The 16,191-nt window shown below is 41.8% G+C and overlaps 1 protein-coding gene across 1 annotated transcript in view; it reads left to right on the top strand.

The window, feature by feature from the left end:
• Positions 1 to 16,191, top strand: part of exd3 (exonuclease 3'-5' domain containing 3) — a 35,334-nt gene that overhangs the window by 6,529 nt on the left and 12,614 nt on the right. Inside the window, exons 5-19 of the mRNA XM_069514059.1 lie at positions 45 to 230; positions 362 to 415; positions 551 to 690; positions 788 to 894; positions 985 to 1,058; positions 1,669 to 1,707; positions 1,815 to 1,981; positions 2,294 to 2,447; positions 2,570 to 2,768; positions 2,865 to 2,974; positions 3,537 to 3,720; positions 3,888 to 4,057; positions 4,812 to 5,030; positions 5,144 to 5,197; positions 5,328 to 5,459. Of these exons, the coding sequence (XP_069370160.1) occupies positions 45 to 230; positions 362 to 415; positions 551 to 690; positions 788 to 894; positions 985 to 1,058; positions 1,669 to 1,707; positions 1,815 to 1,981; positions 2,294 to 2,447; positions 2,570 to 2,768; positions 2,865 to 2,974; positions 3,537 to 3,720; positions 3,888 to 4,057; positions 4,812 to 5,030; positions 5,144 to 5,197; positions 5,328 to 5,459 (1,989 nt within the window). The remainder of the gene's footprint in view (positions 1 to 44; positions 231 to 361; positions 416 to 550; positions 691 to 787; positions 895 to 984; positions 1,059 to 1,668; positions 1,708 to 1,814; positions 1,982 to 2,293; positions 2,448 to 2,569; positions 2,769 to 2,864; positions 2,975 to 3,536; positions 3,721 to 3,887; positions 4,058 to 4,811; positions 5,031 to 5,143; positions 5,198 to 5,327; positions 5,460 to 16,191) is intronic.

Raw genomic sequence — 16,191 nt, 5'->3', positions numbered from 1 at the left:
TTGTATACAACATGCACTGTTTATTTGTTTTGTTTTGCCACCAGGTCACCCTGAGTTCACTCTCAGAGCATCAAGCACTGGAGCTCCAGCATCGTGTTCTGCGTTTACCTGCGGACACCCAGGTCAGCTTTGTTGAGAGCCTCATAAACATCTACCACCTTGGCTCCCTGGACCCAGCCGTGCTCAGACTGCACTTTGTGAAGCTTCAGGCTCTTAACTGCTACAAAGAGGTGGCGTGATATTGACCATTTTTTATGGCAGAAAGATTTCAGGCAAAACTCTAAGAAGTCAAATTAATGCTGACACTAAAGGTTCATTTTTTTAAGTTGCACTGAATTTCTCTCTCTTGTTTTTTTTACAGGCAGCTGTTCTCTGCATAAAGCTTAATTTGCAGAAGGAAGTGAATATGGAGCAGGTGAAACTAATCTTTGCAGCACATTGGTCCAAGTTACATTTGTGTTGAGTACATGAGCAAACTTTAGATTCGCTGTATCTGAATGTATCCTGTTTCAAGTCTTTAACCAAGTTTATTTAAAATGTTCCTCTGCAGATGTGCATACCGTTAATCTTGCAGGATAAGCTGCCACTGGCAGAGTCCTTCGTCACGGGCCACAATCATCTGGAACAACTACTTGTCACACTGCTGGACTCCTGGTGCCACCCCAGCTTCCGTGTAGAAGAGTTAAGCAAGTATGGAACATGCGTGAATGTATGATCTACCTATGTCGTACATGTAGGCATCAGTGTGCAAATGTATAAATCTAAACGTGACTGTGTGTTTTCACAGGCAGTTCCCTCGTCTCTCCCTGTCCAAACACAGCATGGGCCTCATCGCACCCAAAATGCTCACCAAACACATCTTAAGACTTGCAGAGAAATTCCACATCGACCAAGGTGTGTGATGAGGCATGTGTGCAGTTTTACATGAACTGTGTGTTTGAGTGCGTATAGAAGAAAAGATTATGATCTGTGTTTTTGATACAGGTCTATATCCCAATGCTCTTCACAAGAGGAGACTGGACTCTTTACGTTTCCTAATGTACAAGAGGTTTGTGGAGGTAAGTGATGCAGCACGCTTTCAAGTCTCATTTACCATCATAACATACACCAGGTACATAAGTAGGCTAGTACGAACTGGATGTAATAGTGGTGATAGTTTGATAGAAAGTATAGCCTCAACAGTACAAGTAAATATCCTTTTTTGTTTGGTTCACACTTTTCCCACTGTCTGTATGACACTTATTTTCATTGTTGACTGTATTATTTTTAATATTTAGTGATTAAGACCATTTGCAACACCTATATGGAGTAAATTATTAAAGTTTCATCAGCTTTCTTCACTTAATTCTTGGTCATACTGAGACCATGCTGAGAATGTTTGCAGTGTTGTTTCCTTCTGTTGAAAATGCAAATTAACACATAACTGCCAATTATCGCTGAAAGATCTGTCTTCAAACTACTAATCAGACCTTTGAATTAATAACAGCCTTTGATTCACTGGGGATCGTTTCTTAGTTATTACAGAATTTAGGTGAAAGACAAGCAGAGACTTTAATGAATGAGTGTAATATATACACAGATATGCTACAGAGTAGATACCTTCCCATCAAGCCCACATCCCTTTCTGTCATTTTCAATCATCTATATTTCATTATATTCTTCTTTCAGAAAAGCATGACCGAGGAGAACTGGAGTGACCACGTACAGGTGAGTTGTGTTTATAGCTTAGTCTTGGCACGACGATGTGTGGATAATCTGCACTTTAAATATACATCAGTTTAACATTAGTTCATGTGTGTATCATTTGTATGTAGAGTGTAGTGGCAGATGACCTTGAGCTGCAGATACAATTGGTGGAGATGTTGGTAAAGTACCACAGTCTCCAGAAAGCCTCTCAGTGGTCTCTGAATTACAACGTCCCCAGAAATCGACTTCCCTTTGGGGTGTGGGACACACAGCAGTGCTTACCACCTGATCTACAGTAAGTTGGCCAAAATAGATGATCCTATTACAACTTGTGGTATGGACAAGCTGTACTTTTTTTATGAAGAGGAATATTTGAAGCTCTAAAATGTTATCGAATTACTTTGACGACGTCTTGTGGCCACATTTCCCATATTTCATTGAGACACTATCCAATTCCATGTGATGTGTGACAGATGAGTCATTCCATATTATCAGCTTTTATTCGAGTCTTTACATCTCTTTCCTTCTTTATAATGAAGCAATCTATCCACTCCAATTTTTTCAGTCTCTGTCACTCACAATAACGCAGTTTCTCGCCTCTGCTCAGACAGATATGTCCGAGTGATTCAGCAAAAACTGAGGAGTGGATATCATCTCAGCATCATTGTCAAAGGTTCTACCAGGTGCCACTCACCAAAGACAAGGTTTCCTTTGTGGGCACGGCAGAAGCTCTCCAGAGATGTCGAAACATTGTGCTGAAGGTACAGAGATTTAAAAAAAAAGTTTTTGTGTTATTAGACTATTCTTATTATTTTTTGGTTAATCTGTTTTAAAAAATATATTTCTGTCGCTGACTTGCAAACCTGTCTTTATCCTTTCCAAGGACGGTGGTATAGTGGGTATTGACATGGAGTGGCAGCCCACATTTGGCTGCATCGTGACTCAGCAAGTGGCCCTGATACAGCTTGCAGTCAATGACCAGGTTTTTTTATTGGACCTTTGTGCAAATGGATTCTGTCAACACCCAGATACCATTAGTTTCATCAGGAGTTTGTTCTCAGAAAGAAATGTCCTTAAACTGGGTAAGAAATAGTCTTGATCAAGGTTAAAGCAGATTTATTTAAGGCCTTTCTCTTAATGCTTATATTGCTCACATTTCTCCTTTTACTTCAATTTAGGTTATGGAATGACTGGGGATCTCAAGTGTCTGTTGGCCACCTGGCACCAGTTTTCAGATGAGCCACTGAAGATGGAGGGGGTGCTCGATCTTCTCAGTGTACACAAAAAGGTAAAGTTATCTTGTCATTCAAACTTCAAACAACTACAGCAACAATAGATTTTTTAATTTTTTTTCTTTAATTAGTAGCGGTGTAATGTTTCTGATTTATTTGAAAAAGGATATTTCTAATTTATGACAAAGTTTAGCACACACAGCCCTGGTACATACACTGCTGTGGCCCAGCAGTTTGCCTTAGGTGAATGTAGCTGAACTTACAGTCTCTGAGGGGGGATAGGAATGTGGAAATGGTAACAAGGTCCAGTAACTGATGAGGTTTCTTCACCATCTGCTGGAGCAGGCTGCATGTTGCAGGACAGGAGGAATGCAAGACATATTTTGCAAAATCACAAAGAATGTCCGGTTGAAACAGGATGTTGTTGCAGGACATAAGAAGGGAGGGACTGTTAAAAATGAAGAAAAATATTTCTCCTTGAGCCTGTAGAACGTGTTGAGTAATACAGTCATGTACGGTAACAAACTCGTAATTGCATCCATGGAAACAGGTTTTAATGAAGACACTTCAAAGATCGGTCCATGCCATTTAACAAAAAGTTTATCATTCCATATGTAGATCCAGAGTAGTAAGGTCAAGAGGACTCAGAATGGCCCTAAAGAGGTGCTGGTTGGAGCACGCTCTGTAGAGAAAGGCCTCAGTCTGCTGGTACAACAGATCCTGGGAAAGCCCCTGGACAAGACAGAGCAGATGTCCAACTGGGAGAAACGTCCACTGCGCATCAGCCAAATTAGATATGCAGGTAAGTTATTACACATGCACGGACACACAATGACAGGGACACAGATGGTCACTGTTCTCTTCACAATATCACAGATTATTTTGTTTGCCCCCTGATGAACCACAAACCAATAAAGTCACCCCCTCCTTCGCTCTTATACTCTCTCTCATTTCTTACTTTCCCTCTAGTGGCAGATGCCTACTGTTTGCTGGATGTGTACTCAGTCCTCTCCAGGAACCCAGCACGCTTCGGGCTGCCGGCTGACCTGCGCAGCATTTCTTCAAGCCAGTCAGAGAAGAGCGGAGACAAGACGCAGAAGAAGAAACTGGCCAAGCAGAAGAAACAGACCCTTGAAGAGGTCAGGGGTCATTTGCTATTTCTTCATAGCAATTTATGCCATTGACAGAGTTCATTTATTTTTATGTGGTTGCTATTAACACCAAATGCTTTGAAGTGATAGAGTGACAGAGTGAAGATAAATTAAAGACAAACACAAGGTTCCTATAAAGTTAAAACCCAGTAGACGACTACTTTTTCTAGATAGCTATCAGACAGACAGATGTTTATCTAAAGAATGTTGATATTAGGAAATCTTTCATCATGAGAAACGAATATGTAGAAGCCAGATGCAATTGTGACTAATCCTGTTCTTGACCGGACCACGGCCATTTGTGTTTGATTCTAAATAAGTGTGGTTTTTGCACATCTGTCTGTTCAAACATGTTCCTGTCAAAAGTTAATTTTAAATCAACAGGGAATCTGTGAAAAAACGTTTAGAAACTATTTTGAATGAAAGGTACACAATGCAAACAAAATTTTCAAATTCTAGTCCTTTTCACAGGGTGCAGTCATGAATTTGAACCAGTCCTTTTTATGCTAATATATTTAACATCTCTTAGATATGCAATAACCTTGTATCTTCCGAATGATCCGACCTGCAGGGAGGGACAATGTGGGTTTGACTGAGACTCTTCAGCAGCCCCTATCAGCTCCAGGGGTGCACTTTTATAGCTCACCCTGTGCTTTGTCCTCCTTGCACTGTGATGCGAGTGAAAAGAAAATCCCCCTGTGGGGATCAGTTAAGTATCACATTTTTGTCTCTGTCCATTTAGGAATGTCAGGGGGCTCAAAGGGTCAGTCCCCCTCGCTCTGACATGGAGAAAGGCCTCCTGTGTGGCGAGAAGCCCTCAGAATACCCCCCTCCTCTGCTGCCCCAGCAGTTGCGGGTGGTGTGTGACAACATGCTACAGGGACTTGGGAGGTACCTGCGCTGTCTAGGAGTCGATGTGATCATGTTGGAGAACACTGATGATCACAGAGAAGCAGCAAGGGTGAATTATTAGTCTGGACTGAGAACATACAATTAAACACAATCAGAAAGAAGATAAAGTCAAACAAAAAGACACGTATTCATTTGTTTTGATGTGTATCTGTTGTGTGTCAGTTAGCACAAGCTGAAGGCCGTGTCATACTCACATGTGGACAACCGTTCCAAAGTGTAAGTAATAATTAATGTGACGGCAGAAACCAATTTCAAGTTTACAATCTTCTGATGCATTTTGCATGTGTGGTTGCATCAGCTTTTGTTATTTTGTTAAAATGTTGCCTCTGGCTTTCCATATTTATAGTTACGTTCCCAGGTGGGTGAGGGTCGCTGTCTGTCCCTAGAATGCACAGAGAAGGCCAGAGACCAGGCTGTCCGAGTCCTCAGACACTTCAACGTCCAGCCAACTCCCAGCGATATATTCAGCCGCTGCCAGGTAGGAAACTTCGGGCTGGCTCTGAATAGATTTCGTAAATGAATGTTTAAACTTTGTTGGGTGTTGTTGGGTGCATCCTAAATACTAGGATGTCCAGTTTGAGCAGCAGAATTTGTAGACACATCAGATGCAAAAACAATTCACAGCTCCACTGAAAGACAGAACTGTACATTTCTTCGTAGTTATCACAGCTGAAATTTTCTTTCTTACTTGTGCGATGTAAATGGTAGAAATACCATCTGGAATTTGTGTTTGCATAAACATGATGGCCCAGCACAGAGTGGATGATTAGTTAGAATGTCTTGCAACTCTGTTCAGTCTGAACGCAGCCTAAAACCGAACAGGCAGATAAAATAGGAAAAAAGGAAGATGATGATATACAGCTGGCTCCAAAGAGGTAAACACTGAGGGCGAAGTCTGTACACAGGATTACACAATCATTCCATATATCATACCACATATATTTAGCTGATGCTTATACACACAACAGTGAGAAAGAGGAAACTGCTTCTGTTCCTACACCCAACTAATATTTCTGTGATTATGAAACACTGCTGAACTGGACAAGTTCCTTACTTTATATAAGAAAGTGTGTGGTGGCTGTGGTGTTTTGTCTTGAATCCTGAATGAAAGGGGAAGAAATGAATAAACGATAAGGGGAAATGGAGAAACAGGCTTTTTAACAGCCCCCCCCATTGTACTTGTTTGTTTGAAGTGAACAAACACTGGCTCTTTTGACTGAGTGGAGTCATTCCTCCACACAGTTGATATTCATTAGTTAATCTCTATATTCACCAGAATCAAACTCATGCATAAAGCCTCTGGCTTGTTTTTCTAGTGTTGCCTTGGGGCAGATAGTTTTGCACCTCTGTGGGACTGGGTCTTGGGGTTGTATTTAGCTGAGGTTAAGATGGAGTGAGAGATAAGCAGGCAGTTTGGTATGGCAGTGACGTGGATGTGAAAGAAATTGCAGATTAATGCCGCTAAAGCTAAAATGGGCACTCTTTTACTGACGGGATGAGGGACTCGGACATTCAGAAAGAGCTGCTACACCTTCATGCTGAATGCTGCCAGCTGAGGCACTTTGGTAGTGTAATTATTAGACCTCCTGGTCCCTTCCCTGTGGAGGTATTCTGGACATTTCCAACTGGCAGGAGACCCCAGGGCAGACCAAGGAGACACTGGAGGAAATGCATATCCCATCTGGCCTGGGAGTCCCTCAGGACCCCCAGGAGGAGCTGGAGGATGTTCCTGGAAAGGAGGATGTCTGGGTAACATTGCTTAGCTTTGTGCCTCCACAGACAGGACCTGTGTTCAGTGTTGAACTATTTGAATAGAAGATGATAAGTTTAACTATGCAAGAGAGTTAAACCTGGAAATGATACGTTTCCTCAAAATCCTTCTGATATCATGTTCTTTCTTCAGAAACATTCATGTGAATGGATTTATATAAAGGGACCAGAATTACTGTAATTCAGGTACTATCAAAGGTTTGATTTACTGTACCTGACCAGTAGATCTACCTCCCTGGGTGGCTGTTTAGGGAAACCTGTGTGTTCTCTGACAGCTATGTTTGTGTGTGGTAGCAGTGGTGGTGATTGGGAGGTCATTTTCTTAACTTGGGTGTTCTGGTATGCTCCTAGTAGGGGGCCCTAAATGTGTCAAGATATGCCACTGGGTGAATTTGCATTAGACACAAAATGTTTAAAACCTGGACCACCTTGATGAGACCTCCTGACCTGACAACATGATGATGGCACAGACACACTTAATGGCCAATAGCCAAATGGGCACCCATCTACCTTCCCTATTTATTGGCCTCCCTTCACTTCTAGAGGAAGTCGCTTTGATATATTATGACCAAAGGAAGACCAAATGTGACTATAAAATCATTCTAGTAGCAGCTCCACCTGGGATCTTTCAGTAGAGTTGAGCAAAACCATTCTCCTGTGATGTATATGATTGTTTTTACAGCCTTGACCAGGGCTTAATATCTGCTTTAAAAATGAAAATGACCACTATCAGAAGACCCTACCTAATCTTCTTAATGTGAACATAATATTTACAATATTATCTAAAAGTGTCTTTTCTATAATTCAAGACCCAAATGAATGATACTCAAACACTTTGCCTTGAGGATGCAGGCTATACAATCCAATATTCAATTGAATGTTGATTACTGTTAGAAAAGTAAAATTTTGCATGGAAATTGTCTGATTAGAGTTCATACCAAATTAAGGTGGTCATGATCTGTGTGTATAGGTGTGAGTGACAGAGTGAGAGAGTGTGTGTCTCACCCTGGGGGCTGCTCCACAGCCCACCCAGGCAAATGTTAACCCCTTTGTTATCTGACTGTAGAGCTCTGTGATTAGCAATGGATGGGTTTGTTTCTCTCCCTTTGTCTCTGTGGGCTTCTCCCTCATGCACTCACACCATGGATGAATGTCATGAAGGCAGAGAAGAGGAGATGAAGAGGGAGATTAACCACAAACTTGTGTAAAGATGGTGCAGGCAAAGGGTTAATTTTTGTGTCTGTGTATCAATGGGCCACATAGAGATTTTAGATGCAAAGGAATGTGTGTCCACCATGGAGACCCCAAGAGTAAAGGGGAGATGTAGGAGGGCTTCATGTGTATTTGTCATTGTCTGGATATTTGTACAATGCATACGTGGTGAAAAAAAGGAAAAAACAGCATGAGCTTTTTTATATTTTATTTAAAATCTCGAGTTTGGTGTTTATCAGTTTAACAGTTTTATCTGCAAATTGCTTGTCATAATTGCGAATTCGAGAAAGTCTGGCCCGTCCATCAACGCACAGACATTGAAAAGTTGTCCAGGATGTAAGTGCTGTGATCCGTGTTATTGGTGCACTCTTTAAGTATTAAATAACATAAACATGGCAGAAGCAGTCAAGCAAAGGATGAACTGGATAATTCATAGAGAAACTTTTAATGACAAATGGAGTGTTGCAGGGAGAATAGTTGACAAAAAAGTAAAATACAGTTTTGTTTTCATCCATATTAATTTTCTGAATGCACCTGCTCCTAGTTCTCTGGCCACATTATCATTTTTTGCTGAAAATCAGTCTAACTGCAGCCCTAAAGTCTTGACTTGCTAAAAACTATCATTGTTGTTACGTGACTGTATTTTGAGCTTCAGTTTGTGATTGTTCATCTGAGTAGAATGTAGCTTTGTTGATCCCATCTGGCACAAATTACATATACAAGATGTGAACATGATTTAATACTAATTTGTGAATAAACCTTCTGTTTTTACTAAGAATACCGATACATTGAAAAAACACATGTTTGTTTATAGTTTATCCACAGAACAAGAAATGTTTATTTCTAACCGCAAATATGAAGTGAAGGATGAGGGGACAAGAGGGTGGAGTTGGGGATCTGTCTATCATGGTTTCCTTATTCAGCCTTATCCTATCCCCACCACCGACTGCTGCATCTATGCTTTCCATGCACACGCACACACACACTTCCGTTGGGTTGTACATTTCCATCAGATGTCCTGTACTGGCCTTTTATAGACATGTTGAGATAGCACAGATTGCCTCTGAGATAAACACACACACACACACACACACACACACACATACTGACAAACATACTGACACCATCATACACACAGACACAGTCACCTCAGCACCTTTACACACACACATACTCAGTCCAAGAACCACAAACATTCAGCCTCACACTCAGCTGTAGACACTACTGCAGCAGAAATGCTGGTTCCCACGCACCAGACTAATAGGGAAGTGAAAACAAGAGCAACAGGAACCGCCACACCATGAGAGGGAGGGGTGGGAGAGATGGAGGGGGTTAGTGAGAGGAAAAGAGTAGGGAGGGAGGGAGCGAGAGAGAGAAGTGAGAACAGAGGTGATGGCAGGGAGGTAAAAAAAAAAAAAAAAGACAGAGAGAGAAAGCAAACAGCGGTGAGAGAATATTCAAATGAGCATGTCAGTCAGAGATTAAAGAAATAACATGAATTAGTTGTGAGGAGGAAAAGCAAGAAATAAGCAAGATGAGTGAGAAGAATAGAGGTGGCCCTGGAGGAAGAGTAGGGATGGAAGAGAGTTAGGTGACAGAAAGACTTGATGTCTGTCCTTTTGATCTACAAAGAGAGCCGGGGGATAAGAAACAGGAATGTGAGAGGTTGAGACACGTTTAAAATTACCCTTCACTTCACTTTGTGTGAACGCTTGTATATTTATCCACATGAGAGTATGATTGACATATTCGTCAGTGTGTGAAAAATTCCGCCTAAAAACCGAAGAGGAAGTTCTTCTTATAGACTTGTTTGTTCTCAGACCTTAAGTCGCATACGCTGCTGCTTTTTAAATAGCATTTGTAGATGACCACAAACACACAGTGTCTCTCACACATTTTCATTGTTTGCAAGTGTGTTTGAGCCCTGTGGCTTCATCTGACGTCTCCTGTGAATGTACCGCTCTTTGTGGTGACAAAACAGGAGTCGAATTTGTGTGTCCCGCCTATTTCCCACTCTCCCTCCCCTCCCTCTCTCTCTCTCTCCGGAGACAGGAGGGGAGCGACAACATGAGAGGGGTGGTGGGGAGGGGGGGGCATTCCATAGGCACGCCAAGACATTCCGAGGGAAACCATCTCAAATATTTCCCACTGTGTGTGTGGCGAGGGCTCTGCGTCTCCTGTTACTTGTGCGCGCACACACACACACACACACACGTATAGAGTTTGAGAAAGTGCTAAAAGTAAACACACACACACTTGGAGAAAGTGTTGCTCACATTTAACACAGGTCACTCTCACAACCACTCTTTGACGTACACACATGTCAATAGTTTGTGGGGGCTGAAATGAGTGACGGATGATGTCCGTGTCCTTCGTCTGTTCTTTTTTTTTTTGTCTTGGGGGCGACGAACTGTCTGTCTTTCTGTCTGTAGGGGAACCAGATCAGGAAAAAAGCCATAATAGTTGTCGTGTCATTCCAGTTTGTGAATGAGTGAGCAAATAAGACATGACCACAAATATTAACTACTCAGGGTGTAATGTTTTCTCTGGAGATGAGTCATCCATCACACATGAAAGTATTCCTGTGTGCCTCACTGGGAAACTGCAATTCATAAAAGTCGTGGACAGGGGAAACAATGGTTCAGTCTTCTGCAAGGGTAAATATCAGTCATAGTTGGTATGATATGTACAGTACAGATATTTGTACAGTATTCGTTTGTGAATTGGATTAATTTGGGGTAATGTGGTTCAAATCAACATACCAGAATTAATATGAATATTCTTTGATATATGATATGCCAAAAAAATTAGACGACAAAAAAACTAAATGTGGCAATTAACATTGTACCACTAATGCACCTCATGTAAATGGTCTGTAGTTATATAGTGCTTCTAGTCTTGATAACAGTACACACTCACACTCACACACACACACACACACACACACACACACACACACACACACACACAAAGTACATACACACTTATATTTATATTATAATTATACATAAATTATATATTATGATGAATTGAATTATCCACGACCCACAACGAATTTCATTTGATGAAAACATTAATGCTTGTACTCAATAACGTTATTACAATTGTTTTTTGTCTTTATCTATTAATATTTTAGTTTTTTGTGTTAATAATAGATTTGTCTGTGTAACACTGCCACACCGTTTCATCTTTGACGTAGTATGTGAAAGATCTTTTATTTTGGTGGTTTAGAATCCCTGTGCAGCCAAACCTTTATTGGATGTAATTTTTACATTATAGATATTCACATTTGACCTTATGGCAGATATGAACTTGCTGTTGCTGTAGAATCACAGTTATGATAAGTCGTTAAATTTGATGAAAATCCCCCAGAAAAACCTGCAGCTTGTGACCTGTGGGAGGTGTCTGTAACAATCCCTGACTCATTTTGAAGTTGATTCTCATGGCTGTCTAAGCAGACACAAAAGCTGATACACACACATACAGATAGATAAGGAAGATGATGAGCCATCACTCACTGAGTGTCTGGCCTTATGAAATCATGCCTGCTCTCTCTTTTTTCCCACAGTCAATTTGGCCCCAGGATAGCATAGCAATGCAATGACACCTGTGTGTGTGCGGGTGCATGCGTGATTTGTGTCTTTGTGAGCGAGCATGTGTGAGTGAGTGCTAGTGTGTGGATTTATAGTTGCTCAAATACTGCCGAGGTTTTCTCTTCATCTTTCCATGGGGAGTGATTAGTATGTGCATTTTACATACTTTAATTATAGTTATAAAGATAACAATCGCTTTAAAAGGCATCTTCCTTTTCTAGCTTTTCCTGTCATGCACCTCGTTGGAAGATCTCAGGCTTAAAACATGGTTCCATTTGTTCCACAGAGGCCTGTCGATTTTAATTACACCAACCTTGATTTGTCAGGGATTATATAAAAACACAATGTTAATGTCAAACAAAAAGAAGAAATTTAGCTACTGGTGGATTTCCATCTATTGTGGCTTGGCAAGTACTCATCATATGCCTGACCTAATTATATCCATACCATAATAAAACGCATGTTCTCTTTGACACATGAGGACAGGGACTTCATGATAGTCTGTGTTACCTGTTTTACACGGTGTTCTGGGACATTCAGATTACACTTGCTCATCTGCCCCAATGTCTTTTTCCCATATGGTTTATTTTTGAGCTTCAGTGGCCGACAGATCAACAAATTTTTCCCAGCCCCCAAAAGTAGAGACCTTTGGAAACGCTGCTGGCCCTGTTTTTTTTCTTCAAAACCCTGTAGCTCCTTTAGTGTTAGGCAGAAGCAGACACTTTGGAAACAATGACACAGTATTTTCGGGAAATTAGCCATTGAACTGTAAATGGAAAATTCTACCTGCATGTGCATGCGAAGTGTGAACTTGCTAAAACTGGACGGAGATCGTTTTCCAAATAGGTATTAGTGTGGCCGTAGCTTCAACCTCTGCATAGCCCTGTCATTCTCCATCTCCCCTGCTCTCCCTCACCCACTGTTCTCACCCTGCTCCCTGCTTCGCTCCACTCCCAGTCTCACTCTCCGTTTCAGATTAGCCAAGGCGAGGAATCCGGTGCAGCCGGCAGCTGGAATGTCCTGTTTGTCTTGCTCTCTCTGTGTGTGTGTGTGTGTGTGCGTGTGCGTGAGAGAGTGCGTGTGTGTGTGTGAGTGAGAAGTTGGTTAGGCTGGTGCTGCTTTTTGATGTGTTCCATTGTCTGAGAGCCAAGCTGCTTCCTGCCCTGCTTTCCCCAAAAGCCTGAGAGAAACCTAGACAAGGAAAAAGAGATGGGAGAGAAACTGTAAGAAAACATGACTTTAACAGGCTGATATGGAGAGAGAGAGAGAGAGGCAAGAAGGGGGAAGATAGCAGAAGGTAATTAGAAGGAGATGTCCAGGAAGAGAAAGAAGAGGCAGGAAGTGATGGAGGGATGGAAAAAGGAGGAGAGAGTTAGAGAGGGAGGAAGAGAGGTGAGAAGGAAGGAGGGAGAGCTTCAATAGGGCTTTTCCTCCGAACACCAATACAATGAAGTAGTGCGTAATTTCCCATGTCCCCCACACCCACACACACGCACACACACACACACGCATGCATGCACGCACGCACACACGCACACACACACACACACACACACACACACACACACACACACATGCACACACGCGCACACACAAGTTTGTCATAGGTAACATAGTTTTATTCACTCAGGTGCTTTTACATGAACTAGCTCGTTTCTCACACTCTTGCTCTCTGTGTCTGTGGTCTACGTGTGGTCTGAAACTGTGAACTGCACCGGCAATGCAGATATGAGAGAATGAGAAATTATGGTGAAGAATGAACACAACACTGTGATAAAGATCTGGCAGGAGATACAGAGGAAGAAGAGGTCTGTGAACGGTGGAGAAATGAAAAACAATGGCCAAATAAGAAAATGTCTGAGGAGTGACAATAGCTCAAAATGCCATTTGGGTGTATGTTGAATATAGGATACATCTTCTCCGTGAATATGTAGACGTGCATAAATCATTCAACAATGTGTTTTTGTATGTGTGTGTGTGTATGTGTGAGTTGCTGGCTGGCGGAGGGGTTTTGACAGGGCAAAGCAGAGCATTCCTGCTGGGTGGTGATGTCATGAGAACTAGCTCTCTGCTCGCAGACAGACGGCCCTGTTTATGTTCCCCTCCAGAGGAGAAACCACACTGTGTGTGTGTGTGTGGGTGTGTGTGGTTGTGTGTGTGTGTGTGTGTCTCTCTCAGTCTCTGTCTGACTGTGTTATTGGCTCATGGGGGAGGTGGGGGAAGCCGAGAGGCACTCGAGAGGGTCTACTTTTCCCTGCCGCTCAGGGAGAGGGAAACACTTACCGATGCCTTCCTCTCAAGCGTACACAGAAAGAGGAAGTTTCTCATGTTTTGCGGAGCACAGTAGCTACACGGCTAGACTGGGCTGCTTTGAGTGATTGCCCTCTGCTTCTTAATAGTGTCCTAAGGGAGGCAGAATTTTTTTCTGTATAATAACAAAGCTTGGGTCAGCTAATGACAAAAGTACCACACAGATAGCAGGCATTTTATTAATAATGCATTATTTTTTCAATTTGTAATACAACTAGAAGGTTTATGCATTTTTTTAGGTGAATATGTTAAACATAATTGTAATATGTAATTATGGAATGCTGAGAACTGAACTAAATAAAACAAGGTGCAAAAATGCATCAAGATTTGATTATATTGCATAATATTGATTTTGAAGAACTGCATTCAATTGTTTTCCCTGACAGTGTATGTGCCCATCCAAATGGGTTGGCTTTATTTTCGTGAAGGTTATCCACAACCTTTGCTTCAATTAAGAAAGTGGAAATCATATTGTGAGAACGAGTCCTAACATCATGTTTTCCTCTCCCAGACACTGCTGGCATGAGCATCTTTGTTTCTGCGGCCACGGTATAATGGTTTCCCTTGCGATAGTGAAATACGATCTTTGGTCTTTGCAGCTTAGTGAATCATACATCATTCTCTCGCACTCAACACCCAGTGCAACATAGCAAATCATCCAAGCTCACTCGGCCAGCGCTGCACACAACTAGGGTAATAAAGATCTCTTGGCAGTCATGCTTAATACCTGCCAGTGAGAAATAGCTGAGAGGTTTTCGGTTGTTGTCACAACTCTGTGGCACATGGGCCAGCTTTTAGCCACTCAGGTCTCTATACTCCACATGCAGTCCTGCCATTCTTGTGATATTACGAATGAGCCCTTTCAGCAGAACCCCATTTTTACCTTTTTATTTTATTTTTTACTGTGATCTGTTTGCTGTGATTTTCCGAACCCAAATCAAGAACCAAATCAAGACTGCACAAGAGATGAATTTTAATGGTCATGTACTGGCGTGTTCCTCACACATTTAGGACGCCTGGATAAGCTCCAGCAGACAATTAACATTTATAAAACAATATTTGACTAGTAGAGAGATAGGCAGGTTTGTGCTAACGATAATATCCCCAGTGGCATGAAGGAGTTTTAGCAAGCAAATTATATGACCCTTCCCTGCTGTGTTCTGCTAATGTTAGGTTACTGGCTGCATAATTTTAGCTACCTTTCAGTTCATGATTGCTGTCTCTCTATGTGATGAATGTGTGTGGTCTGTTGTCTGTGTTTAGAGTCACACAAAAGATGGGGTATTGAAGGTCTGCAGTTGTATGGGTCTTCCTGTCTCCTGTTTATGGAGTTTTGCGACTATTGAGATGAGAAAAATACATGTCTGACATACTGGATGTTCCTCATGTAATTTGCGCTACTGTAGATTTGCTACTGCGTCTATGACAAAGTTGTGTAAAGAGCATCTCCTGGTCCACAGGAACCAGAGCCATGCAGGTTTTTGGTTCTGATCATCAATGGACAACTTATTTACACCTTCAGTGTCATGTGAATGTGATTAATGTAACTGATAAGGGAGAGGCCTGACAACACTGGGGAACCACTGACCTATTTATCTTTATAACAATAACCCCTTCCACTGTGGGCTGAGTTGTTTTATTTTTTTCCGACACCCCTGTGTATGTGCACGCTGTGTGTTAGTGCAAGCTTGTGTGTGTGTGCAGTTTCCGAGAATGAGTTGTGTCAACAATTAAATTTAAACCGCATGGAGACAGAGATAATAGATGCTAACCCCCCACATTGTCTGCGGTTTGTGAAATTCCACAACTGTACTTTTTATGTGTGCATTGTGTTGAGTTGATTTTGTAATGATGCCTTAATGTCTTTTTGTTTTTACTTGTCTCTCATGTGTAGAACTGCGTATGTCATCACTGTGATTGCGTGTTTTCACAGTTTACATTCTAAATGTAGGTCTGAACATTCTTTAAATGTCTGATCTGTGTTCATGTCCGCTGCTTGTACAAGCATGTGTAGGTCTTGGGAATGTGAGACCGGCTCAGCCTTAAAAGTTTAAAACTCTGTCTTGCTGTGGTCCTTTCCAAAGCCGGCACTTTGCGTGATGTGATGCTATCAGGAGGTTAGAAGTCTGTTTGCTTTGGGAGCTCAAGGCTTGGTGGGCATGCACGCACGCACTCACACACACTTAAAGACACACACTCTTTCTTGTTCTTTCTTTCTCCTCTGTTACCCACAGAGTCAGATTAAAGTGAAAGTTTTTGTGGGTTGGGAATGGTCGCAGGCAGACACCCCCCCAATCCACCCCCAGGGAGCAAAGAGGTAGAAAG

The sequence above is a fragment of the Paralichthys olivaceus genome, chromosome 18 (assembly GCF_024713975.1).
Source record: "Paralichthys olivaceus isolate ysfri-2021 chromosome 18, ASM2471397v2, whole genome shotgun sequence".
NCBI lineage: Eukaryota > Metazoa > Chordata > Actinopteri > Pleuronectiformes > Paralichthyidae > Paralichthys > Paralichthys olivaceus.
The sequence above is the reverse complement of the archived record's forward strand: the minus strand, read 5'-3'. Positions and strand labels throughout refer to the sequence as shown.